At 32.4% G+C, this 27713-nt stretch overlaps 1 protein-coding gene across 1 annotated transcript; it reads left to right on the top strand.

The window, feature by feature from the left end:
- Positions 1–155: 155 nt before the first annotated feature.
- LOC130641148 (alsin-like) lies at positions 156–27538 on the top strand. The gene is made up of 32 exons (XM_057447823.1): positions 156–1698; positions 2447–3086; positions 5246–5342; positions 5871–5948; positions 6034–6146; positions 6294–6462; positions 7160–7218; positions 8313–8428; positions 8692–8881; positions 9687–9752; positions 9858–9915; positions 10882–10974; positions 11339–11470; positions 11744–11872; positions 12114–12187; positions 12356–12422; positions 13749–13813; positions 14299–14442; positions 15162–15227; positions 16082–16183; positions 16633–16797; positions 17375–17486; positions 17888–17965; positions 23371–23519; positions 23810–24077; positions 24497–24654; positions 25367–25615; positions 25818–25860; positions 25956–26081; positions 26367–26455; positions 26564–26660; positions 26827–27538. The coding sequence occupies exons 1-32, from the start codon at positions 714–716 to the stop codon at positions 26866–26868; spliced, it is 5019 nt and encodes a 1672-aa protein (XP_057303806.1). The 5' UTR covers positions 156–713; the 3' UTR covers positions 26869–27538.
- Positions 27539–27713: the final 175 nt, after the last annotated feature.

Raw genomic sequence — 27713 nt, 5'->3', positions numbered from 1 at the left:
GCTTTGTACTAGTTAAAACGTCATTAAAATTATTTCTGGTTTTAATAAACAACTTTACAAGTTCAATCAAAAGAAATGATAAAAAGTGACAAGTGATTTTTTCAACAATAATGGCAAAACAGTGATTTAGAATAGAAATCACTGTTTTGCCTTAAACTTTGTACAATATTTATACAATAATATAACATTTTGTTATTCCTAACATCCTATTCCAAGAGGAGCCTTGCAAGTAATTTTTTTATTTCTTTTTACTATACACAACATTTATAGCTCTGAACATTTTACACTGATGGTATACGCCTTGTCATGTAGCAGAGTCATAGACTTAGTAAAAGACAGTAGTAGACCTCCTAATTCTTCATGAGTCAAAATCTATTTTATTAAAAGTAAGAACCAGCAGTATTTCGAAGTAACCACCAGAGAACCACCTATATTATGAAGTAACCAACAGAGAACCAGCAGTTTTATACTGCCAAAGGTAGCACATTTCATAAAAATGCAATATTAAGAATGCAATATTTTTAAGTTATTATTAACGAAGTATGCAAAATAATTATTAAATTCTGTATATAATAGTTTAACATTGTGATATACGAAAAAGTTTTTTGACGTAGTAGGTAACCTTTAATATTACGGAAGGAAGGGTTAATAATGGCTTTTCACAATTGTTTTTGTAGGTTCACGTATACAATGAATGTGTAATATGTACCATTATGAGTAGTGTCAATGAGGTCCCATCAGATGATAGTGAGAAAGTTGAAATATCTGTAAGAGAAATTACAAATCAAGAAAAGCAGATATTTATAAAGAATAAGTTGGAAACATCCTGTCAGGGATCAAACACTCATTTGTTTAGATTAGAGCAAGATGTTCCAAATGTTTGCTCTTTGTTTTCTTTTTTAAATGTAACAGCAGTTGCATTAGGAGGTGAACATGCCCTGGTTTTGACTGCACAGAAGCAACTTTTTTCCGAGGGTTCTAATGACTATGGCCAACTTGGACTGGGTGATAGAAGTAAAAGGAGTGGGCTGTCTTTGGTTCAGCAGTTTGCTGATATTGATGTCAAACATATGTCATGTGGAGCTCGTCATAATGCAATAGTCTGCTATGATGGTACTTTACTTTGTTGGGGAGATTCTAGAGCAGGGCAATGTGGTCTTGGTGCAAAGGGAGTTTTTACAACACCGACAAAAGTAAATTTTCCACCATTATGTAAGGCAAGTCTCACTATTGACCAAGCTTCCAAAAACAAGTTAAGTACCTGTATTAGGGAAGTATCATGTGCTGAACTCTTTACCATTACCATTGATTCGAGGGGTATACTCTGGTCTTGGGGAAAAGGTTTGGGAATGGGCCATGGAAATAAATTAGAGGAATGCACCGTACCAACCCTCGTTAGAGGTTTGCGTAATAAAAAAGCTGTAAAGGTTGTGTGTGGTTCATTCCATTCTGTTGTTGTTACTCAAGATGATGATGAAGATGCTCAATTTAACATTCAAAGTCCAGATTACCGGACTGCATCAATATCAAGTACATATTATTCAGAACTTCAAAATAGAAGAAGTGCAGATACATCTAGAGTCCCATTCCTGCAAAGTACATTTTTTAGCTGTGGTGAAGATTCACAAATGTATCGCTCACACTCTGATACAGAGTTAGATTCCCATGGTGCAGCATATTCTAAAAAAGAGGGAAAAGGTACGTTATCAAACAAATAATATACATATACAATTCATAATATTTTATTCCCTTTTTTATTGGCATGACATTTTTTCATACTTAAAAGTGCATAATAATTAAAAGCAGATATTGCATGCATTGCTTTTATCTACTTGAGTTAAGTAATAGTATGGCACAGCTGAGTTAAATATTTGTTTAAATTGAATGTCTGTGTTTTCAAAAATTATGTTTATGCAGTCCTTATCGTAATTGTTGTTGAACAATTTCAACCAATCAGGTATAAATTAGGTCTAAAATAAAATTAGTGAGTAAATGTCTTAAATGATTAAAACCAACATGAAATCAAACACAAATAAAAGGTAAACAAAAGGAAAATGTGTTTCTTTAAATAATAGGGTTGATATACTATAAATTACCTTAGATAGCCTTATTTTATTAAGAAAAGATTATAAAATCAAAGTTTGTAAATGAGACTTATGTAAAACGCAAAATAAAAAATTATTAATGGGCACAGTTTTATTGAAATTATGGAAATAAAGAGTGTGAATAGCAACCACTGATGTCTACTGTTTTGTTTAAGAGGTATAAAAGATTTATCATTATTTAAAAAAGTGGAGTCCAAGCAAATTTGAAATCAGTAATTCTGCATTCTTTTTTTTTTTGGCATTCATTTTTTTGCTTATTAAGGCTTTTAGAAGGGTTTTTTCCTACATGTAAATAATAATATATTTATATTATATATTTGTGTACACAGTTTTTTCTTTAGCTGTATCCACTTCAGAGATTGATCTTCACCATATAAAAGAGAAAGGTCTAAAAAATGCATTCCTGCTTGAGAACTTAACATACCATAAACAGACTTCTAAAACCTTTGTGCATAGTGATGAGAGTTCTTCTAGTTCTGCTGATGTGCCCTCTATGGTGTCCTCACAGTATTATTCAGCTGTTGATATGAGACTATCCCCTGAAGGAAATGTTTCAAGTAATAATGACGAGACAAGTACACCAAAAATACCTGATTCAGTTAACACAGCTGACTCAACAAAATTTTGTACACCCGAATTGTCTTTAATAAATAATGACGATAACATAAATGAAACAACATTTTCAATTTCACAAGCTGAAAATAATAACACAAGTGATGTTTCCCTAAATGATGAAACTGATGGACTTTTTCTTGGCAAGAAATCTTTATTTGGACAAAATAATCAAGACAATGACAGCCTAGTGACTTTACATAGTTTTAATTTAACTGATGATGTAATCGCCTCTGATCCAAGTTTGGGCCGCTTAAAAAGTGAAGACGAAACTAATATGGGTAGCTTAGAAACAGTCTTGTCAACCGAAGTCTGGAGTTGGGGAGAAAATGCTTATGGTCAGTTAGGACATGGTGATGTAATGGAGAGGTTTGTTTATTTTATTTTAGTTAAGACTACCTTCAGCAGGCCTAAATTGCCTTTGCTCACTCAAACGCTCACCCAATTTTGAGAAGTAAGAAACTAGCTGAGATATTAATTGTTCCCCCAGTTCCACAAATATTTTGTTCGGCTGGGCAATATAAATTCATCTCACATAGATTTTGTAATAAAAGATGCGGATATAAACTTATTCTATTTATTCAGATTGCTCGCCCAGTGTAAATTATTGTAACCTTGAGCGAGGGATTCATTGCTCTGGTGTTATTTTCTTATTGATAGCCTTGCTTCAGGTTTTGTTATAAGAAACCTACAAGAAACCTATATGTAGAGTGCTTAGAATATAAGAAACATTTAGTTCTGAATTGTTTTGACTAATTTAAAAGTAAGAAATTGGCAACTAGTTTATAGTTATTTTATATTTCATGTTTTGTTGATTTACAGGAAAGTAAAAACCTATTGCTTGAACAAAAGAATTAAGAAACAAAAAAGAGTATTTAGAACTTAAAACATGGTTATTCAAGATTAAAAATAAGAAACTTTTGGAACTAGATACTTGTTTAAGTTTCTTATAAAAAATATAATATTTTAATATTTTGGGATTATTGTTAGATGTTGTACTTCTGATAATGTTATAAAAAATATACAAAAGCCCTGTGAATTTATGTCAGCATTCAACATTGCAGACCTGAAAGCAGAGCTACATTGATTTAAAGATAGCTTTTATGCCTCCCTATATGTGTGCCAAGGTCAGTGTGCTAAAAAAACTTCTTTACAACTTTGCTGACTTTGTTTTAAAGGATGTGGAAAATTATTTCGCTTTGTCGAATTGCTCCAGAATATTTGTTATTGCCGCTAAAATGGTCCGTATATTGCACATAGGTAGTATGGTACACAAAGTTTCCTGTAATTTTAAAAAAAACTCTTAGAAGAAGTGTATTTATTTATTGACATGAAAAGCTTTTCATTTTTCAAATAAAGTGTTAATACTTTGTTTGCTGTAAACAAAGGAAAACCACTTTACTCAATTTTAATCTGTTACATAGAATCAGCTTCTTGAGTTATTTTCAGACTTTGAAAAATTGACTTTGCTGCTCTAAGGAAAACAAAATCTAGGTTGTCAATAAATAGGAAAAGTAACACGTCTGTAAAAGATATCAGTTGAGGTACACTTTAATTTAAATCCCCAGAGTTAAAGAGAATATATGTTATTGACTGGGACAATAAAAAGATCATAGACCGAGAGTCTGGTTGTACAGCAAGAAAAGTAAAAGAAACCATAAATAGTGTAGACAGAAATAGTCATACCAATAGTACTTCCTTTCAACTTCCAGAAATATGGTTACCCGCAGTTCGGAAAGTAAACATTTTTGAAAAAGTGCAAAAATGGTTCGGGACAAACATAACAAAAAGCGGACTTTTAAAAAAAGAAACGTAACATAAAGCAATCTTTTAGAAAAAGGAAAGATTTTAATCAATCTAATGTTTCCATCTGGGTCCGTGAAAAAGTTAATTACTTTAATTGCTGTGATCTGATTGGTTAATTTTGATCCTCTAATTATCCCTTCAAATAATAAATAGCCAAAGATGATTACGATCATTGCCCGTTGATTACAGCTGTTGAAACGTAGAATAAACTTGCTTGTTCACGACATCAATGACAATGACTGAACAGATAAGTGTTAATATTTTCAAAATTAATATTCCTTGTAGGTCAGTAGAATTTTACTGGTCTTTGGGAAACATCAGCACTATCGTGCCAACTCTCAGCACTTTGTATTCACAGGGCTGTACAATATAGTGTATTGTATACAATAAGTACAGGGAGAAGGGTCATATTTTTTGTACTTTAATTTTGCTCTTGAACACTACATGAGCTTACTATATACAACTTTAAAAACTGAGCAATGTGAAAAAAAAATGACTGAACAGATAAGTGTTAATATTTTCAAAACTAATATTTGTTGTAGGTCAGTAGAATGTTCCTTGTCTTTGGGAAACATCAGCACTATCGTGTCAACTCTCAGCACTTTGTATTCACAGGCTGTACAATATAGTGTATTATACTGTTATAAGAACAATCCTTATTTCAGCCCATATTTAACGTTTATAATTCTTGAAATAACGTTTTAACACTAACCAATGTTTAGGTTGGAGCCAATGGTGATAAAAAAGCTGTCTGGTAAACAAATAGTTTATATAGCTGCTGGTTCATATCACACACTTGCTGTTAATATACATGGGCAGGTAAATCACCTCTGTTATGTTACTAAAATTAACAAAATTAAACAGAGGGCAGTAACCTTCTGAGATTTTTTTAAAAATATATTGATGTGACACTTTAGATAAGTTTTGCTTTGTCTGAACTTACAGCATATGTAATTTTTGAGAATTTCATACTAATGACTATATACTATATACCATCTGTCCTTAAAAAAGTAAAATTAAATCTGATTCAAATTAGCACATGTTCATACTTTGTTATTTCAATTAAAACATAAATAAGGAAAATGGTAGACATCAGGCTAGCAAATTTAACCTTTCTATCTCATCTGAAATATTATAAAAGCTATGTATTTTTTTGTATTTTATAGTATTAATGTGAGGAAAAAAGGTTTACTTAGATAAATATATGTATTTGAGTCCCAAAACTCTTAAATTGAATGTCCTACAAGGACTTATTGTATTAAAATTTAAAAACTACAACTTATCAGTTCCCCTTTTAGTCACTTTTGTTGCTATTTATTCGAATGTTTGGAAAACATTTTGATTTAGGTTTATGGTTGGGGTGATAATACGTTTGGTCAACTTGCACAGAACAAAACAGTGATACCCACACCAAAAAAAGTGAAGGTTAATATATATGTATATATATTAAAATTTTTATATTCTGTTTTAAAGCCACAGTATTTTTATGACATTTCTTCTCTGTTATTAGGTCTTAGCTGAATCAAGGGTTTGGGATGTTGCAGCTGGAAGAAACTTCTCTCTTTTTCTTGGTGACATAGAAAGAAAAAAGACTGAAGTCTTCTTTTCTGGTGACATTGCAAGGTAAAAGTTGTTGTTAAACTTCTAATTTCTTAATTTTTATTTAAATATGTATTTTCAAGATTTTTGTTTCTGAAATAAAGCTTTTTTTGACTGCCAAACTTTGATGTTTGACTGTCAGAATAAACAATAATTCATCTTTTGTTGTAGCCAAAAGGTTGATCGATCTGTTTCTGATCCAATCATAAAAATAGCAGCTGATAAAAAGAAATCAGAAGGTCGATGGAGATTGTCAAGGCGATCAAAGCGAAGTCCTGATGGATCTAGTGCCCCCAATTTTATTGATATTCAGCTGCGGAAATTAACGCACTTTGATAAGGTACGTCAACAATTAAATATAATTAAATGGATGTAATAACTCTTTAAAATACACGGTTCATAAACAGGGTACCACTTCTTTTTAAGCCACCTTGCGCTTTCCACACCTTCTATAAAAATCACCTTCATGCTCCCTCTATCAGTTCTATCACCTTTCAACATTAAAATTTTGCGCACTATAAAAGAGAGCTAAAATGCAATAAATAAGATTTCTTAAAAAAGTTAGGGGAAAAGATTTACTTACGTTAACTGAATATTAAGAGTTTTACAAACTTAGGATTTCTCTGATGTTTTTTTAAACAGAGAGTTATTATAAAGGTTTTATATTTGATATTTTTTTTGTTTTACACTTCTTCTATTAAACAATGAAATATACAATTTTGACGTAGAATTGATAAATTGATTAATGTAGTACATGATGAAAAATTAGCATACCAACTTGCCAGAGTAAAATATCCAACGAGGAAACTAAACGCGCACTGATTAAATAACTTGAGTTACACTTGATAAAAAATTTATTTTTCTTAAGGGATAAAAGTGCTGTGATTTTTTTTATTATATAAAATACAGAACAGTCCAAACAATAATACAAATTGAGAACTTTACTAACTTTACAATTTTAATTTTTTACAGTTTTATGGGTGGTGGTGGTGTTCATTATGAGAGTTGGGATTGATAGTCTTAATTTCTTTTTTTAGAATGAAGTTGTTAAGTGCTTAGCATCAAATGACTTTTCATTTGCATGTATTACTGAAAGGTACGTGTACTCGGATGGTTTTATATTTTTTAGATATAATCTGAGGTATCAAAAAAATTTAATTTTGATCTGGGTGATCTTTTGAGCAGGCATTTAAGCTGCACATTAAAAAAGGGGAGATTCTTATCTCCTTTAAGGATGTTGTTGGTTATTAGTTTGTCTGGTTTAAGCACTAATAACAGATTCAATGAATTCAATTTGCTAAAGTCATATTGAGAATAAAAACAAAATCAAAACTTGATTTGTAATATTTTGGTCATTGTTCTTAAAAATTGTTATTAAGAAAGACTTATAATTTTAAAGTTTGGATTTGTAACCCCCCTGTAACCCCCCTGACTTGATTTTTTTTCGAATACATATTTGGTACCGGAGTGTATTTGGGTATCTCTGACTTACTTGAAAGTAAAAGACTATACCGCTGGACAGTCTATAGTGATTCTTGAACATACACTGTTTGGTAGAAGTATCATATGTTAGCCTTTGCACATATTGATGTTATCAAAGTGGTTCATTACCACGGAAAGTTTGTTGAAAATATATATTTGTCATATAAAAAACCTTGTTATTTCTTTTTATTATTGTTTAAATTGACAGCAACATTTATACAAATGTCATTAGAGAGTGTAAACGGTGAACTGTTGTTGTTGTTGTTGCCTGCAGTTTGAACAAAAACTGTACCTATAATATTAAATTTGAACCGATTTTTTTACATGCTTTTTTCTTCTCATACCTGTCTTTATATTTTTTCACTTTAGCATTCCAGAGAGCCTTGTCCTACATCCAGTCACTAAACAATTTTTTGTAAACCTGAATGATGTTTTATGTCCTACAGTTGCTCATCAATTACTACATTTTACTACGTGTTTATGTTCAAACAATTGGTTGACAATCTTCAATTTAATTGATAAAAGTTGAAGCAACTAACTTTTTTAAAAAACAAAATCAATAAGTCCAAATGTGCTGGAAACATACAAACTTTGTATAATGCAATCTATTGAAATCAGCAAATTGAATTCGATTAATTCAATTGTTTACCCCCTCCCTCTTATAGATTATTATGTAATTACAAAAGCACAAAAATAATTCCCTTTTAGATTTGGAAGTGGTAGTACACTCGAACCCATTTACAAGTTTGCTCGTGGCGAAAGATTATTTCAACAACAACTTACAATCATTCAAAAAGCTGTGATTGAACCTCTTATTCAGACAGGTATTTTTAATTTGAAAGCAGCATTAGTCTGCCATTTCTTCTAAATAATGACACAAAATCGAATAAGCTATACACAAATTCATTTTGGACAAACCTTGTGTCCAAAATTATTAACATCTAAACATTTTCGCATTTAACATTTTAAATAACAAAATTGACATAAAGATTTTGGAATTATTACTAGAGCTAGAAATTATGTTATCTGTAACTTGTGCAATGACAAAAAATTTGCCATGCAATAATCAAAGATTTCTTTTTTATAGATGCTTGGTTAAGTATAACAAAGCTACCTGGTGGCGAGGCTATGATACCATTAATTGATAGTTTTGTAGACTTATTGAATGGAATTAACACCGAACTTGCACATTTAACTGAAGTTGTACGACATAGTTTACGATCACAGGAATTATTTTCATACTTGTTTTCAGATAGTTTTAGAGGAGTCTATGATAGGTGTGTATTTTTTTATGTTTAAAGACTTGCCTCCTTTTTAATGACAGAAATTCTAGTCTAACATTTTTGTATGAACTTATAATTCATAAAGTTGTTTCTGTGTATTTTTGTTACATGTTCCCTTCGTTTGCTGTAATCTATAATCTAATAAATATTATCACTACATTCAGTGGCCATAAAAGTTTTCTAATAATCATAGAATTTATTTGAAAATTTAAGATCAAGATCGCTGGCAATTACTTGCCTTTGAGATTGCTTAGATTGTCCAAGATGTCGAAAATATATTAACGAAAAAAAAAATTGTTTTTCTGGTTAAATTAAATCATGGTGAACACTTTTTGCTCATTTTTCTGTGTCAGATGTTTGCATTTAAACTGCATTTTATCAAACGTTAAAGATATAAAAATTTTCAATGATAAATAAAATAAATCATTGACAGTATTTAAAAAGCCTTTACATAGCTGGTTTATTTCTTTCTGAGTTTATTTTAATTTGGGGGTAGCAAAAAACATAAAAACTTCCATTTCACAAACATAACGCTAAAATTAAAAGACCGTACGTTAAATGCAAGGTTTTAAGTAAGAATGCTAAACACTTGACTATAAAATTGTGAAAGCATAAATTGCTGACATGGTAGTGAGTTTGCCAATGTGTTCTGTTAAAACTGCATCAGCGAATTTTGCGTAATTGGGTTACAAAACTTCTGTTTTGTTTTGATAAGTGTGGAAATTGTGACAGCTATTATTTTCTGACTCTTCAAAATACTGAATTACATAGACTGAAGTTTGTGTACATAATTTTTTAGATACTCTCAATGCTACTGTGATGCTGTAGCTGTTGGTCATATGACGGCTTGCAACAAACAAACTAGGTAAACCTTCATTCTTATTCAGCATCCAGAAATCCTTTTTTGTAATCAAATTCGGAATTGTGAACGATATAACTTTTGTATGATTAACAAAAAATGTATTTTTAGTAGTATCATCAGCAAACTAAAGGATGTAATGAGTGACCTAGAAAAAATTTTATCTCTTGTAAGTTTTGTTATCTTTATATTCTAATCTCTATAATAATAGCTGTTGTCTGTCTGTCTGTCTGTCTGTCTCTTTGTGCATCTGTCTGTTAGGGAAACACAAAATGCAATATATAAAGGACGGATAACACTGTGGATGTTTTTCACGGGCTGAAGACTTGTAATAATAACAATAATAATAATAACATATAAATAATACAGTTTGTATGTCAACTATTTTATAAACTATTTACAATTTTTATTATATATTAGGCTGAAAATAGATAATTATTTTTATTAGCATATGAATTTTTGAAATCAGGCTCAGGTATGCTTATGATTAATTACAAAAGATGCTCAAATTATGCTAGGAATATGCTTATTTCGTTACCGTTTCCCAAAATAAAGAACAAAGTTTCAGATTTTTAACTGTTTTTACTTAAAACACAAACAACAAGGGCTCCCAGTTATGCTTGTAATGTGCTTATTTTTTCACTAACCCTGAGCCTAACGTTATGCTTATATAAAAAAAACATGTATACTTATGAAGAATTTTAAAATATTTGCAGTGCCTACATAGACTTAAACAGCCTGCTTAAGTGCCTACAGGATGTTATTTAAAACATTTTAACAACATTTCATGGAAATTTGCCACAAAGTTTCATTTTCCTAATTTTTTTAATGTTTTATAACTGGATCTAAATTTCCAGAAAGAATTTTTTACTATATTTCCATAACCAATTTTTACCTAAAAAATGAAGAACAACAGATTATTTTACGTCTGTACAATTCTGGGGGGTGCTAATGGCCTAAATCAAATCCTACTCAAATTCTAATGTTTTAATAATAATTAAATAAATGCCAAATAAACTTTAAAGTTAATTTCCAAGCATTAACAGAGTTAAGCAAGAGAAATATGTAAAATGTATTATATTTTTCTATTTTATTATGTCACATTATGTTAATTTGAAACTATCTTTATTTTTAGTCACAAGCCACATTCGAGAGTTTGTTAAAAGCACCGTTAATGCGATCTCATGTTTATTGTGACATTGCAAAGAGAATATCTGGACATTGTCAGGTACTATCTTTGTCAACATTTGTTTGTTGCAATCTCAACTGGGTTTTTATGTGAGATTTTCTAAGAGCATGTTGATATTTATTGAGGCGAATATATATTTGAATAATCATGTGATAAATGGGTAAAATAAGAATGGCTCACTATGTCAGTTAATTCAATTTTTTTTTACAAAAACTTTTTTTAAACTTGGTGGACCCATCTTAAGAAAATAGTGAGATTTTAACTATAATTGTCTGGAATGAAGTAAGTTTTTAGGGTTGGGCTTGAAAATGTTGGTTATTTGGACTTAAAAATTATTATGTTTTTTAAACAAATTGATGAATGCTAAGGCTAGTATGTGGGGTTAAAGCAAATTTTTTTTTAGAGTAAAACAGAATCAGAACATTTAAAAGAGGTTATAACAAGATGGTTACAATTTTCAGATGTCAACATGAAGCGCATGGTTTTAGCTGCTTCAACAAGCAAATACTGGCATGAGTGCCATGCTAAAATTTCGGTAAGTCAAGGTTATTGATTATTTTGTTAAAAATAAAACAGAGAATCTTGCTTTTTTTGAGACCTTTTTAAAATACAATATTGTATATTTTTCTATGTTTTCATTTATAAATGAGAAATAGATAAATTATTTAGATGTTATAGGCATGCTATAGTGATGTAAACAAGACTTTAAAACCCACCTACTGTTCTCGTTTGATAATTAAGATGCTGCACATACTCCAACTGACAAATAACTCAAAAAATAATCTCATGTTATCAGACATTTTTTTAGGAAGCACTGAAGGATCCACAGAGAAGAGTTTTAAAGTCAAGTAAATACGATCCATTGAGTTTATCAAGAGCATCTCGCTTATCAAGTCATTCTTACATCCTTTGTAATGATGTTTTTGTTCATGTACAGGTATGTGATGTCTACTTTTAAGTCATTGCTGCTTGACTTCCATCTGTGCAGTTATGCTAACACAAAGATTAATCTTAGTTAGACCGTTGGTTATGTATTGACATTTTTGCTGCAACTTTTATAGCTCATTGTCTGCAAGTACACAACTTTTAGCATGACCAGTCATTTATTTACAAAATATTATGGAGATGTATTTAGTATGTTTTCTTTAGTTTCCTAGAACATTTCATGTTTTCTTTAGTTTACTAGAACATTTCAAGTTTTTCCATTGGTTACGTTATGGGCTGATTCTGCTTTTGACACAGATCATACTCAGTAAGTGATTGAACCTCACTTCTTTACAACTCTGTTTGTAGAAAGCAACTGAAGTAAAAAAGTTAATTCGTACTGTTGGTTCTGGTATTTAGTTTGGTAGTTTATATAAAACTTAGATTGATTGTCCATTCTTAGTAATCGGTTTTTGACCAAAAAGATTTCGTTTAGAAATGCAATTAAAATTACAACTCCTGAAGAATCTTTTGTTTTATCTGCTGGTACACCTGCTGGAAAGGTTCGTCTTTATCTATGAATTAATTCTGCTAAGGGTTGGTTTCCATCTGGCGTAAATTTTGTTAAATTTCCTGAGCACAGAGTTAAGCACATTCTGTATTTACCATGATTGTGGGTCCATTAAAATTAAAATTAGCAGTTATTTAACTCTTTTCATTGATGAAATGTGTGTAATAACATCAATGAGATAATTTTGTGAGGATTTTATGTGAATTATGACATTTTGAAAAAAATGAAATTTTTGAATCTATGATCTTCTTTGCAAAACAAGGCCAATATGGAGATTATCACCATCTTGTGCAAGAATTAATACAATAATTCCGAATAGATAAACTTTTTTTGTTTGTCATTTTGAAAAAAAAAATGTTTGCTAATTTTTTTATAGAAATGTGTGTTTGGGTTAAATCACCTTCAGACATCAAATAATTAAAATTTAGTGCGCCTGCATTGGATGTTCAATTGTTACTCCCATTACCACATCTGCTTAATGCAAATTAATGCCAAATGTATACCAAGTTTTAATGTATCTAAGCTTTATGTTATGCATCTCTATTAATTGTATGTTGTAACAATGTGAGCATACTTCTAGTTTTAAAAAACAAAAAAAAAAATGTCATAATATTCAGAATTAACCATAAACCAACAGTAAAAATATATTTTTGCCAATTAGGCATTTTCTGAGGACTTATAACTGTGATTACCATTACTGTACTTCACCACAAGCATTTTGTGGCTTAGCATAGCATGACACTATAAATGTAACCAAACCTTGTCTCCTGTGACAATGGATCTTTTCGATCATCTTTCTCTTTAATAATAATGGTTGTCTGTCTGTTTGTGCCTCAAAATGGTACCGCAATTAGCAAGACAAACAAAATGCGGTAAATAAGGACAGGCCACCGGCTAGTAATTATTATAACCCATATTTTTGGTTAGATTATTGTTAAAGCATTCTTCAATTTTTTACAGAAATATAATAGTTTGGCCGAACAGTCTTACATTTTCAAATTCCTAGTGTAATTTTAACTTTTTTTAACATTAAAAATATACTACGAAATAAACTGCAGAGGGCAAGATACTGTTTTATGTTGCTTGTGTAGCAGAAAACTTTATTAACAAGTTAAAATAAGATCATCCAAAGGAACCAAAATTAGAAAACACTAGAATTGGTCTGATATTTTCATGAAGTTCTATAAGGTCACATCGACTTTCCACTGATTTCACAAAATTATGTACGTTTTGCAAAGGGTGATCTGAAATGTCTTACAAATCTAATTTAATGTATAAAATCTTCTACAAGACTATTGTAATGTTTTCCCACTTTTAGGTTGTATGGTTAACAGAGTTAAATCAAGCTATAGCATCGTGTTTATCGGCGTGCTCATCGCATAAGTAATTATTATACAATTTTGTAATCCTGTCTCATTTTAATTATGTTTTCGAGATACAACCCAGACATAAGTTAGTAGAGAATAGGGTGACATTTTGAAGATTGTAACTATATGAAGTTAAGAAAGCCATTTCTATCTAAGTGTCGTGCAATCCATGCTTGTCAACTTCTCAGTCCACTTAGGATTAAGGTTTCACAATCTTAAACGTTACTGATTTTTTCCTCTCCTAATTTGTCATACATCTACCGCCCATCAAGAGGATCATTCCTTAATGCTATTCGATTTTCAATGTAATTTACTTAGCATGCACCCCTGAAAGAATAATTCTTTCAAAGCTTACCAGCTGCAGAGAACTGGCCAATGTTGATTCTTGTTGGCACTTTCAAGAAATAGTTGAAAAACAGTCACAACATTTCACAAACATGACTAGAGTTGTAGAAAATGCACAATGAACACTTAAAATAATACTTTTTTAATTTTCCCTAGTTTGGATGTCGGTTCAGTAAATGCATCTTCAGGTTTATTGAAAGCAGCAGTTGCGCGTGAAGCTTCGTATACTTACGTAAATCATCCAATATTTAAAACTGCATCATATAAAGGAATGTGGATGGCAGGAGTACCTCATGGAAGGTAAGAAAAAATCACTAAAACATTGTATTATGACACGCAATCTTGTTCTTTTGTAGTATCTATTAGGACCAATTCATGTTTGTAACAGGCCACTTGAAGAGATTGGTACTATGCTGCGTAAAAAAACAGGAGTAGGGCGTCGTTTTCCTAACGCATTTAAACAATGGTATGCGTCTATATAAGTCACGTAAGTAGTAATAATCTTGGCACTGGAGTTTTGTGAACTAAATTAAGAACATGGTATTGTTGAAATTGGTCACTGCAATCTTGTTTGCGGTAGGGCTTACAGAGTTTACAAAGTTGTGATAAGCCATTGTGAAAAAAGATCAGTTGTACAGAGATGACCATGGGGATCGGAGGTTGTAGCTATGTAGTAGTAACTTCTAGTGTGTTAGTAAGGCGTGCTAATGGAAGCCCATAGAAAGTAAAGCATGCCAAGCAGAAGTGCTGTGGTGCAGATGTTGTTTAGATTCTACTGCGGTTAAAAGACGCTTTGAGAAACAATGAATATTGTTGCATTAGTATAGATTAATTAACCTTTGTGTCCTGTTGCTTTACCTGGAAGAGCTATATTTATTTATTCATAACAGAGTACCTGTTGTTGTTGAGAAATTTATTTATATCCTGTTTCTGTTATTTTGATCTGCCGATTACTGTCTACTACAACTTTTCAAAGTTGTTATCCAAAACTCGATAATTTAGATAATCTTGTTTTTTAGAGGAAAAATGTCTTGGAGCGACGGCTCGTGCTATGAAGGTGAATTTGTGAAAGGCCAATTCCATGGGTAAGCTTTTTCTTTGTGAATATTGTTTGCATATTTTTTACGCACTACTTAAATTATGTGATTTGATCAGCAATGTGGTATAATTTCCCTGCTTTAAAAAAGAAAGCTACAATTCTCAAGTTAACGCCACGATGACCCTTTTTAACTCAATTTTGAGGTCTTCACAGGCCCTGACGTGGATTATTTTATAATGCAGACCAATGTAGCTAACAAATCTTAAATGCTATCTACCTGATCTATACATATGGAGAAGTAGTGCTGCTGAAACCACCTACCGCTGTCCTCTCACCTAATTTGATAAAATCAGTAAAACATTGTCTTAAAAATTCTAAAATAAATTGTAATTTTGTGTACCTAATGCACCAATCCCATGAAATTCTTGGGTGTTTATCTGAAGAGGGTTTACTTAACGTGGGGTGGCATTCTTTATAGAATTAAAAAATTAAGGATTACATAACCTATTTATACATTGTCAGCGTTTTTAATCACTCATAGCACCTTTTCAATTTTAATACAAAAGTTACAACTTAAAAATCGTGATTTTGGTCGTTTTAATGGGTTGAGAGTTAATGCGCTTATTCAAATTAGACTTTTTTAGGGAGGCTTCATCGTGTTTTCAGATTTTTTATCTTAGCTTGTATTCCATGGAGTTAGTTCATTTTTGCAGTGGGACTTATGCAGTATTAGGCTATATCGGTCCATTTTACTGAAGTTTTTCAACCTACAGGGAATTAGTTGTATTCTAACACTCATACACTCAAACGCTGAATGTTTCATGTTCTTCATAAGTAATATTGGAGTAGTAATCTTGATCACAGACAAATTGTGATTGTGTTTCACTTTTACATATCTAGCTATGGTCAAATGTTTTGGCCAAAAAGTAGTACCGGTACTTATGAAAAGACATACGATGGAGAGTGGTTTGAAGGTCATATGTGTGGCCATGGAACCATGCGGTAAGACAAAGTTTGTCATTTTTTTTTTGTACATTTCATTGAGTCGTATACCTTTTTACGTCAGGTGAATTTGCTTCAATCTTAAAATATGCTTATCATTTACAGGAATAATAGATACTTACAATATGCTTATTTTTATCTATTTCGACTCTAATGTTTATCACGTGTTGCTTTTTGAAAATCACCTTATTTCTTCTAAGTTATATGTCAAGACTTGACGGTAACTTTGTACATAATTTGTTTTTGCAAATGACCATACACTTAAATCTTAAATTTTATTAATATGAATACGTTTAACAATTTTTAAGTTTCATAAAATTCTAAACAAGCAAGACTTCTGCATTAGTTAACTTTTTAAAAAAAGAAAAAGGATAAGTGTTCTGCCAAGTAAGAATATAAGATGATCGATCTGGGTAGATTAAAACTTTCACGAAAGCTCCATTTTATAGTTATGGTCTGGGTGATGAATATGTTGGCAACTTTAAAGACGACATGCGGCATGGTCATGGTACTTTAAAGTCCTCGCAAAACAAAACTAGCCTGGATACAATATATATTGGAGACTGGGCTAATGACATGAAATCTGGTTACGGTGTTCTGGACTATATTGTCAGGTAAATATTTTGTACGTACCCGATTCAGTAACATAGCAGCCTGTTAAATTTAAACCGACGCACGGTGATTGCCAAGGTGATTTGTATAACAAGTTCCCGTCCTCAAAATTTTGCCGAGACGAATTTTTATTCGCAATTTATAAAATCCTTCAATTGCTTGAATCTATCATAAGTATATAGAAAGTGCAGATGGAAAAGCGATAAAGAGTATTCGTTACATGCAAGAATTCATATATAAAGTGGTTGCTGAGTATTTTGCTTATTCCCCTAAATAGAATTAAAGTAGTTTAAATGTGAAAAAACTGGCTTGGAAAATAAAAGCTCGAATTTAAAGGCAATTTTCTGATGTTAGACACCAAAATAAAAGTTCATGTCGCCGTCGTGAAATTGTGGATTGCCGAGTCGAATCATAAAAACGAAATTTCACGACTACATTTTTTTTGCCAACGCGAAAAAATTTAAATTAGAAAGGCTGCATATAGAGTATTGGTAAAGGAATTTCTGTGATGAGTTTTTCCTACACAAGATGCTGTTGAATTTGTGTGCTGCTAGGCTACATAATTATAATTTTTATTAGAGGAGAAAAGTACATGGGAATGTGGTCAAACGATCAAAGACAAGGTTATGGAGTTGTGGTTACAGTTGATGGTGTTTATTATGAGGGAAAGTTCTTCCAAAATCGACTTGCTGTAAGTACTTTCAAAATTGACTTGCCTCAAGTTCTTTTAAGATCGACTCGCTTTAAGTTCTTTACCAATCGACTTCCTTTAAGTTCTTTTAAAATCGACTTCTTGTAAATTTTAACGATTTACTTCTTATCATTAAATGGGAACAGTCCATTCACCATCTTTCTCTGTGTGAAAGTTTACTTTTTTTTGCTTTTCTTTTCTGGTGCTAGACTAAAACAGTTTCGAATCCATTTCGTGAAGTGATTTTTGTGCAACAAAACTTGGAAGTCAAACATGCGGTTTCGTACTCTATATATATACAATTGGTTAGATATTTTCATGTCTAGAGCACAATAATTTTATCAGAAAATCTCTTGTTCATCGCACTATTTCAGTAACCGTTATACGCTCTATATTTCTAGGGTAAAGGTATCCTGTTAAGCGAGGATGATACATGTTATGAAGGTGAATTCACAGCTGATATGCTGCTGAGTGGAAAGGTTTGTTAGCTCGTTTTCTTTAATCTTAACAATTTTCAAAGAGTGAACTACCGATATGACAAAAACCTCAATTTCACAAACTAATTACTATCCCTCCTCCCTGTGACTTGTAAAACACATCGACAATAGCGACAATAACGAACAAATAACGAACTGTTGTTTTTAATACGTTTTTTGAGTTATATCAAGTGTATATTATATCTGAAATCTTCATTTTCTTGTCATTTTTTTTTTTGTTATTTGTATTTTCATGTTTTATTTACGCAACCGGTTACGACCGTTGACCTAATGGTTCATATTGCTTGAGTCTTTTATCAGCATTAATTTTGATGTCGCGGTGTTAATACAAGGCGGTGTTAAACGATTTCTATGATAGTTTTCCAGTGGTTATGTAAGGATGACAGGAAGGGCGGGCTTAAATGAGTGTACGGCATAATGACGGCTATCGATATCGATACCAATTAATTGTATCCTTTATATCTAACCTCTGTCTGATACAGAGGTTGAGTATGACAAGTCATAAATTAAGAAGTCTAACTAAGTAAATTTTGCACATACTTGGACCGTCGTAAATACAATCTGCTTTTCAAAATACCAGTGTTTTGACCTGGTTTTTCCAATTTCTTGTTTTGAACATCTCAGTTCGTATTTTCGGAGGTTTATCATTTTTTTTGAGGTGACGTTTTAGGGGGATCAAGTAAAATTTTGCAAAGCATCAAGATTTGTAATATTGAAAGAGAATGTTTATAAGCATTTTCTAAGTACCTCTGACTCGTACCTTGATTAGAAATCTCTTAAGAAAATTTGTTGTGTGTGGACAGTTTTTTTATGCACAGGAGTTCAGCATTGCGCTAGGAGTTACACTTCAAAAATTCGGGTGTGTCAAAATTTCGCGCAAAAGCACGTGTATTATGTACTGGAAATTTGCATCGCCAAAAATTTTTGCATAGATATTTTTTAAATCGTTAATATTGTTCTATTTTTACCATTCAACGCTATTTCTCGTTCTCTTCATCACCTCCTAAATATCTATCGTCAAACAAAGTGTTTATCAATCTGGGTTGTTTAATTTGCCTCGATAATTAAGAAAATCTGGGAAATTACTGCCAGGCAGTATGTTAGTGATTAGCAAAGTACTTTTTCTTCTTATATAAAGTCTTCAACTTTTGCACACTCGAACGCAGTAAGCTAAAACTAGAGTTACCTTCCAGTAACTCGAACCTGCAAGCAACTTCGATTTAACGGATGCTCGAGTTAAACGAAGCTCCCGTTAAGTGTAATTTAGTCTTAAATGAATTTTTCAAGAGCAACAGTTACCGGGAAAAGGTGCAATTTTGGCGATGAAAAATCCACGCAAGTCCCTTGTAAACTGGACAACATTATCTGTCTATATTACATCAAGAGTTAATAAAAACTAAAAATATTAAAATCTATTTGATTTCCTTTCTGGATCAAAAAGTTCGAGTTATTCGAAGATGTTAGCCTCAGGAGGGACGAAAAATGGATCGTAAGCAAGTATTAAAGAAAGTTCAAGAGCCCCGAGAATATGATTCGAGATAAAGAAAGCTCGAGTCATCAGATGTTTAATATTTTTATAGGGTGCCAATAAAATTTTAAATTTTAAGTGATTTTGGAGCAAAATAATCAGGAATAGTGACAACTAGGTATTATGGACTAAAATTGTTGGAGGTTTTTAAAAATTCAGCAACGAATTTCATATTTTCAGGACAAGCTGTGACATGAATCATTTGAACAAAACTGAATTTGTATGTGCAGTAAGTAAAATATGGTTAGAGATTAAAGGAGCAGATGACTCGTGCAAGCATCAGACATGCTTCCATCCTATCAAAATACTTTAAGAAAAACCACCTTGAAAAATGATGCAACGAACCACAACCACAAAGTCTTGTTTAACATACTTCCACTTCATATGTCTCTCTCATTAGAGCGACCACATCTAAAATTTAAATAACCCTAAAAAAATGAAGACTCTCATAAATAACTAAAAAATATAAATTCCTCCTAAAATCTTGTAAAATTGTTTACACTAACAAAAAAGTTTCTTTTAATATAACAATGAACAAAAAGATACAAATACAGTTAGCCTTTATTTCTAATTAGTTATTAGTGTTCGAGAAAACAAAAAAATGGAGGTATTACTTTTAAACGGGTTGGTATTCTGAAAAAAAGAAAGACTAATAATGTCTTTCCTGCCTAAAATTCTGACAAAAACTTCTTTAATTATAATATGGGCCCGTCTTACAAGAATTTAAAATTGTTATTCCAAGCCCATGGCGGGAAATCCATCTGTCGCTACTCGCAAAGACAGACAAACAGCAAGCCAGAGACAATATATAGAATTTTGTGCTAAGAAGGTAATTTTTTGTTGTCGTGGAGAGGTATTGCGATAATACTATCCTGGCCTGATTATAAATAGTAAAAAAGCTGTCAGGTGGAGTACGTATAAAACAACAAGGAAGAAGAAATCAAAGATACACATCTCTAATCCAATTAAAGTAAATCTAGTGAGATATGGCAACACTTGTTGTGTGTTTATTTATCAAGTATCGACATGGTTTTTATCTGGTGTGTTGCTTAGCAACCAAAAATTGACTTGTAAACATTAGAAGAAACTCGCGTTTGTCTAGTATACGAAAAGCAAGCGCAGCGAACTATATATGAAAGCACATACTATAAATAATATTTTAATCTTTGATAGTTTTTATTATTCGAAGGTCCATTGATTTTTAGGATTCACCATGTGCTCTGGTAGCAAATCTTTTTCCTGTAGCCATTTCATCTCTTCCAGTATCCTCTCCTCGTCTATACCGACTTCTTTCTTAAGCTTACGCCCTAAACAACCTTGACACAGCACATCTTCTGGTTTATTCTTGTTGACGAAATACTTCATGCCAGTCAAATTGTCGCCACATCGCTTACAGTCGATCCCACTTGATTGGGTTATATTCATGCCAATCTTTTCGACATAAATCTCTTGCTTGTTTGGGTCGGGTTGCTTTTTGTTTTTTTTAGCCTGTTTTTGCCATCGCGAGTTGTAATATTTCAACGCCGTTTGGAATACTCGTTCGTTATCGTATGTAAATTTCTTCTTTTGTTTCTCAGATTTTGGCTTCTTTGTTTCTTTTTTCGCAACGGAAGTCTGCTTGTTTGCTGGCCACAACACCTGGTCGCCATTTTGTTGAGAGACTGACATTTTTTAAAAAATCATAAATAAATATGCAAATAAATCAATCAATGCTCCACTAAATTTCCGTGCAATCTTTTCGTCAGAATACGTGTTGAAATGAGCGCGAAACCCATACACAGGTCATATGTTGATGAACGAGAACAAAATGGTGTAGTTGTGTTCTACACGGCAGAACAGTTTCATAAGAACATAGAATTAGCAAATATTTCCAATCAAGTGTGACTACCTAATGAAGTAATTACTTATGTATTTGTGTCACTCGAGATTAAAATCTTTTTAATTTTTTTTATTTCAACAAAATAGAGGCCATACAAAGAAAATAAAGCGTTTTCTATGGAGATGCTATTAGGAGAATGTACGATAAAGCATTTTTTTGTATAAGAGCTTGTATTAAATTATTCTATTGTTCTTTGTTTTGAATGTTGGTTATTATGGTATTGTACAATATACACGTAATAATTATACGAGGATAGAATAGAAAAATAACTGATCTTAAAAAAAAAAAAGTTACTTGTTTGCCAATTTTTTTTGTCAATTTTTTGCTGACTAAATTTTATAACCTCAGCTACTTTACACCATGGTTGCCTGTGATAGGAGAAAATATGAAGAGTGATATGATTTAAAATATGCGATTATCTACAGAAACTCCACACGTTCACTTTAAAATATAACCACAACTTTTTTAACCTTCAAAAAGATAGAGATATCCGTAAAAACAGGGCCGTTGAAGCAGCAGTTAAAGGGCCATATTTTAGTGACATAAAAAGTTCTTGTACGGTCGGTTCCTACTTATCAGTGGAAATCTTCAAAAATTAACCTCAATTGCCCAAAAATGAAATCTTGGTTGATTTTATGTAACTTTCTTTTCCTTTCATATATTTTTTTTCAATTTAACCGTCAGAGTATAGTAATACCTGATATATAATAAAACATTTGGCAAAAAATAAGGAGAAGGGAGCATATCTCATTTGCATTCGGTGATTGTCAAAAAAGGACGCTAATTAGTGGTCAATATCTATAAAATATTTCCGGTTTCAGACGCGGCACAAACTGGAAACGCGACTCTAATCTGAAACTACGATCTAATTTGTCTATTGCTTGGTGAATGCGCAGTTTTTAGTCATCCAATACACGTTTTTCTTGTTCTAAGCAACTTCCACAACTCTCCCCTTGTTGCTAAGAACAGAATTTACCTTTCAACTAGGAAGAGCTAAGAAATTGCGAAGCAAAATATTTTTAATGTTTACAAAATTTCAGCATGAATTTTTTTTTGTGCTTAAAGGTTATTGTTTATTAGAAACAGATTTCTTTTAAACAACTCTTTCGCATGTTGCTACTTAGCTTATCCAGATTAAGCCTCGATAGTTGGACATTTTTTAAATTTCCAGCTTGTTCAGTTGCTTGGTAGTTGCTTAGTTTTAAACCAAACCTTACCTTCAGACGTTAGCAACTCGGTTGCTTATTAAAAGTTCAAAATTACATTTAAAATATCATTTCATTTTGTAAACTTTCCTCTATGCGCCATCGTTTTGCAGCTTTTTAATGTTTTTATGTCCAACCAAGGTAATAATTAAATCAGTGGGACGAAAAAAAATGACGTGGGCATATCTGTCTGTCGCGCATGTCTATTTAATTACGTCACTGATGTAAATAACACACCGCTGACTCATTCTCTTCCTACTTGCCTAAGAAGATAAAAATCAACTACACATGAAATTCTTCACATCTGTCGTTCAAGTAAAGGACGTGCAGGGTTTTTTATTGGCTAAGCAAAATCACTTCGCCAAATCACTGTACTTTTTTTTCCCCGAAATCAACTTTTTTTACCCGTGATTGTTTTTCTGCCATTTTTTAATTTACAATTATTTGTAAAGGAAAAAAAGGTGTTTTTGAAAAATGGTGTGGTTTTCCAAAGCTTTCTGTATTACGATTTGCCATGAAAAAAGGTCAATTTAGGCCGTTTTTCAGCATTTAACGAACTATAACTCTCTACAGTACCGAAAGCAACGTTTTGAAAGAACTTTCGAAACTTTTGCATGGAGGGGAAGGGCGGGCGGACGGGCTCAAAAACCCTAAGGAGAATTTTTACCTTTCAAAGTGGAAAATTGGGCTAACATCCCTGGACTATTAGTGTCGTACACGAAGTTAAAAGAAGTTTAACTCCTTTAAAAAATAATGATATTTTTTTAATTTTTAGGGCATATTGACTTTACCAAATGGAGACTACATCGATGGCACTTTTTATGGAAACTGGGGCGAGAGTATAAAAGTAAACGCCGTGTTTTCGAAGTTTATAAATCCAATGGTGCATGATAACTCGGATAATTCACGTGGAAATCAGCTTGGGTAAGTGGGGCACGGGAAGTTGTCTTAGATTAGCAGAGAACCACAGGATGTTTTTTAAAATCAATACTGTAATGATCCAAACAAAAGCCCTGGGAGCTTATTAAATTATTAAATCTTTGACATGAACGCTTAATTGAGAGGGGAGGGGGACTTAAAGAATGCTATTCGCTTAAGCGAATCTTCCCAGAAAAAAGATGAAATTCAGTAAAAGTAAGGTTGTACTTATGGGTTCAACAAAAAATTTAAAAACGTAAATTTTTGTATCGTTTTTATTTTTTATTACCAATCAGAACAACAGATTTTACCATTGATGCTGACGCAAAATGGAAATCTTTATTCCAAGAATGCTTGGCTGTGTTAGGCTGTGGAGATGAGCTTGAAACCGAGGCTGAACGAGCATGGAAGAATGTGACGAACGCTGTACTGAAAGCAGCAGGATCGATGAGATCACGGCGTGTATCAACGCGATTTGATATCGATTTCGTACGAAAGACAAACTTTAAAGATCATATCCAACTTGCAAATAACTTTAAAGCTTTGCAAGAATATCTTTCTCAGGTGCGTATGAACATGGTTGATTGTCATAAAAACCTTGCCATGGTCATTTGGCTGGGATGTTAGCAAATTAGGAAGCTTTAAGCCCGATCAGTAAAAATAAGGAAATTTCGGTACAATTTTTAAGGGTAATCGGGAAATTTTTAATGTCTGTCGAAAGAAATTAATTAAAATACTTCTGGTGTCCAGAAAATAATAAATTTATTTACAGTCAGGAAAAATTTTGCCTCTGAAGCCTGAAACACTTTTCAAAATATTTTCAATCTACATTGGAATTTTTAAAATGGCTAGCAAATACAGTCCTCGGAAACACAGAAATATTACCAACTTAATGTATAATGTGGTTAGCTTCCCATCCTGAAAAACTCTCAGTAAAATAAGACGAACTGTTTAAAGATTACAGTAACAACATTTTCTTGTAGGCACTCGATACTGCTGGCCACCCTCTCAACGTTTTAGTTGAAGGTTTGGTTGATGTATACAGAGCGACGTACGTGGGTGTGGGTGCCCATAGAAGGTTGCTGCCACACGCTGTTGCTGAAGCAAAGTCGTATGTGACAAGACTGTTCAATGTTCTTAGGTTTGTTTTATTTTTATTCAAGTTGGCCGTTGATAAGTTTAATGTTTTTAACTCTTTGTATTTCTGGCTAACTTGAGAAAGTAAATTTGTAAAGGCATATATTAAAAAGAATTTTATCTTTCTCAACAACAAAAAAATTGCTGTATGTAGTTATAGCAGAATCGAGGCTGTATAAAGAAAGACAATTGGTAAACGTTTTTTAAACAAGAAACCGATATATAGGATACTAAGTACTAGGTTGTCCGAACAGTTTTTAAAACTGCTAATTTTTTTAAAGTATACAACAGAAAGCGATAATTAGATAAATTTCTAATCCAGATTTTGAATTCATGCCTAATTAGATAAGCATATCCCACTATTTTTTAATTTGCTGAGAAGCACATTAGAATTCACAACGTAGAGAGTTGCCATAAAAAGTGTTTACAAACATCAACAATTCCAGAAATACTAGTCGTTGTTAGCCCGTGGAAAAATCCGCGGGTTCGCCCGTCGCAGCTAAGCTACCATTTTTCGTGACAGACAGGCGGACGGCCAGACGTATACGGGCATTAAAATATAGATATTCCCCTGCATACCTGAATTGTGAACGCCGATGAAAAAAGCAAATCGAAGAAGGTTTAATTTAAACGTAAATATTTGAGTTTCTGCTTACCTCCACTTCTTGATAACAACAAACCACGATTGAAAACGTTTGTGTGTTTATATATTTTAGAGTTCTTTTCCCTGATTTACACGATGAAGAATTCGTTTTACTGTCGAATGAAACAGTTGATGGTGTCGTGGAAACACCGATAAACAGCATGTCGCTACTTCATCCTTTATTGTTACCTCGATTGTACCCGCCTCTGTTTACACTGTATGCCTTACTCACGGAGAAGACCGATGCTATATATACGGAAAAACTATACTACTTGAATAAGCGAGGCGATATCGCTTTATTATCTTTCTTAGGAGTGAAGAGGTAGGACACTTTTTGAAGTTTGAACTATCGAGTCTTGAGAAATTATTGTCAGACTAGTCAGGGGCCCGTGAATAAATCCACGGGTTCTTGGTCTTTTATTTACTGCATTTTGTGTGTTTTAATACTGTGGTTACCATTTTTCTTAACAGGCAGACATATAAAGTATTAAGATATAGATATATGATACATTCCACGCTTTTAGAACTTTTTGGTTGCTTCCTGATGATCAGTTGTCATCGACAGAGGTATTTTGTCATATATATCATTGTTAGTGAGACATTTAAACTATATAAAGTTTGTGTGGGCTTCTCCCAGTGCTAAGAATTCTTTATGTTCATAGCTTGTAGCATCACACGATAAACGCCCATACATAACAGCGATCGAACTGTTGGAAGATATAAGTACAACGTACAGTCCTATGGGGAAGATTGAGGTGATCAGGAAGACATTCGCCATGATACATAAGGTGAAAACAATCGTAATTCCTGTATAGATTTACAGTAAATTCTTAATAAGACGAACCCTGAGGAGACACGACTTCATAAAGCCGATAATTGGTGTAGAAGTTGGATGCGTAAAATCTCATGTAAACACGGCACCATTTTAGTTTAACACCGTCTAACGGCAATATCGCATGAATTAGTTCTGTTTCCCTACTTTTGTTTCTGTTGTTGCTACTTGAATTTTAGCCATAATTTTCCGATTTATAAACTTTATACTTTTTTATATGTTTTTTGCTTACTTTATACAGGAGATTGAGAATCATTATGTCGGCGTACGCCACGTGCTAGCCATGGATGACTTATTTCCATTATTTCAATATATCGTCATCAGAGCAAGGTGATTTTTATTTTATTAACAGCTCACAACGTACTGCGAACCTTCTGTTTGTCTTTAACTTCATTCGTTGCCTCTTTCGAAGTGCTTACTGATACCTCTATCTGTTAGAGTGCCACACCTTGGATCAGAAATACAGTTTATTGAAGATTTAGCCGACCAATCTGTGCTGGTCGGAGAAGCTGGACACATGGTCACCACTTTAAGTGTAAGTATCTATACTATAATATCTAACTTTCCTCATGGGAGACAAAACCGGGAAAGCAGCGACAGGTAAATTCCATGGGCCAACGCCTGCTATAACGCTGATAGCAGGATAGCAGGATAAAAAATGTTTGAACGAGTTTTGCTATTTTCATCATTTTTATTGTTAGGCATGCTACTTCCAAATACAAAACGAACGTGACCGAGATTAGCAAAGTATCAAGTGTACGTGACCGAGAATATTAAAGTACTAAAATGCCGTGGTCGAGATAAATAAAAGTTTGAAGAACACCTTGTCAAACTCGTATTCTCAAGTAAAGACGTGATCTGTGGTGAAATAATCCGTATTTTGGACGAATATGTTTTATATACTGAATATAATGTACACTTCTTATCAACTACATCTAAACCATGTCTCACAGAAAAGCTCGTGGGTAATAGTCCTGTCAATCAACTATCATAATCTAGCCTGAAACCCCATGAATCTATAAATTTTATGTACTTAGGACTTAAAACCCAAAGTGAATTTTGAGCTCTTTCGAACACGGTGTCTTTGTTTGATGTGTGACATCACGAGTTTAAAAAGAATCGGAGAAAATTAAAAGAATAAAATATTATTTGGATGAAATATTTTTGTGCATAGAGATTTTTTTATTTTTTTTTTGTGACTATTTTGTACAGAGTAATTTATAAGAGTTAGCATTTTTTTTGGTGTTGTGTAGTGGTCACACTGACGAAAAAAAGGTTGTTTTACTATTGTACAAAAATTGCAAATTATTTAACCGATCAGATAATTTGAAATTGTTTAAAGATCATTTTTGGGTAAGTTTGTATGCGTGCATATTGTAAAAATTAATGCATACGAGCTTGTTGGCTCCTTTACGCCCCCTTCCTTATTGACTTTATGTTTCTAGTCGTGGTCAAACCAACCTAACGCTGGCTCTTTACGCTCGCTACATCAAAAAATTAGCACAGTTTAGACGAAAGTAACCGTTCAAAAGGCTGGTTTGTTTGCTTTATAATCCTTGAAAAATTGAGTTTATATAAAAACTGAATT

Source organism: Hydractinia symbiolongicarpus, chromosome 4, assembly GCF_029227915.1.
Source record: "Hydractinia symbiolongicarpus strain clone_291-10 chromosome 4, HSymV2.1, whole genome shotgun sequence".
Taxonomy (NCBI): Eukaryota; Metazoa; Cnidaria; class Hydrozoa; order Anthoathecata; family Hydractiniidae; genus Hydractinia; species Hydractinia symbiolongicarpus.
The sequence above is the reverse complement of the archived record's forward strand: the minus strand, read 5'-3'. Positions and strand labels throughout refer to the sequence as shown.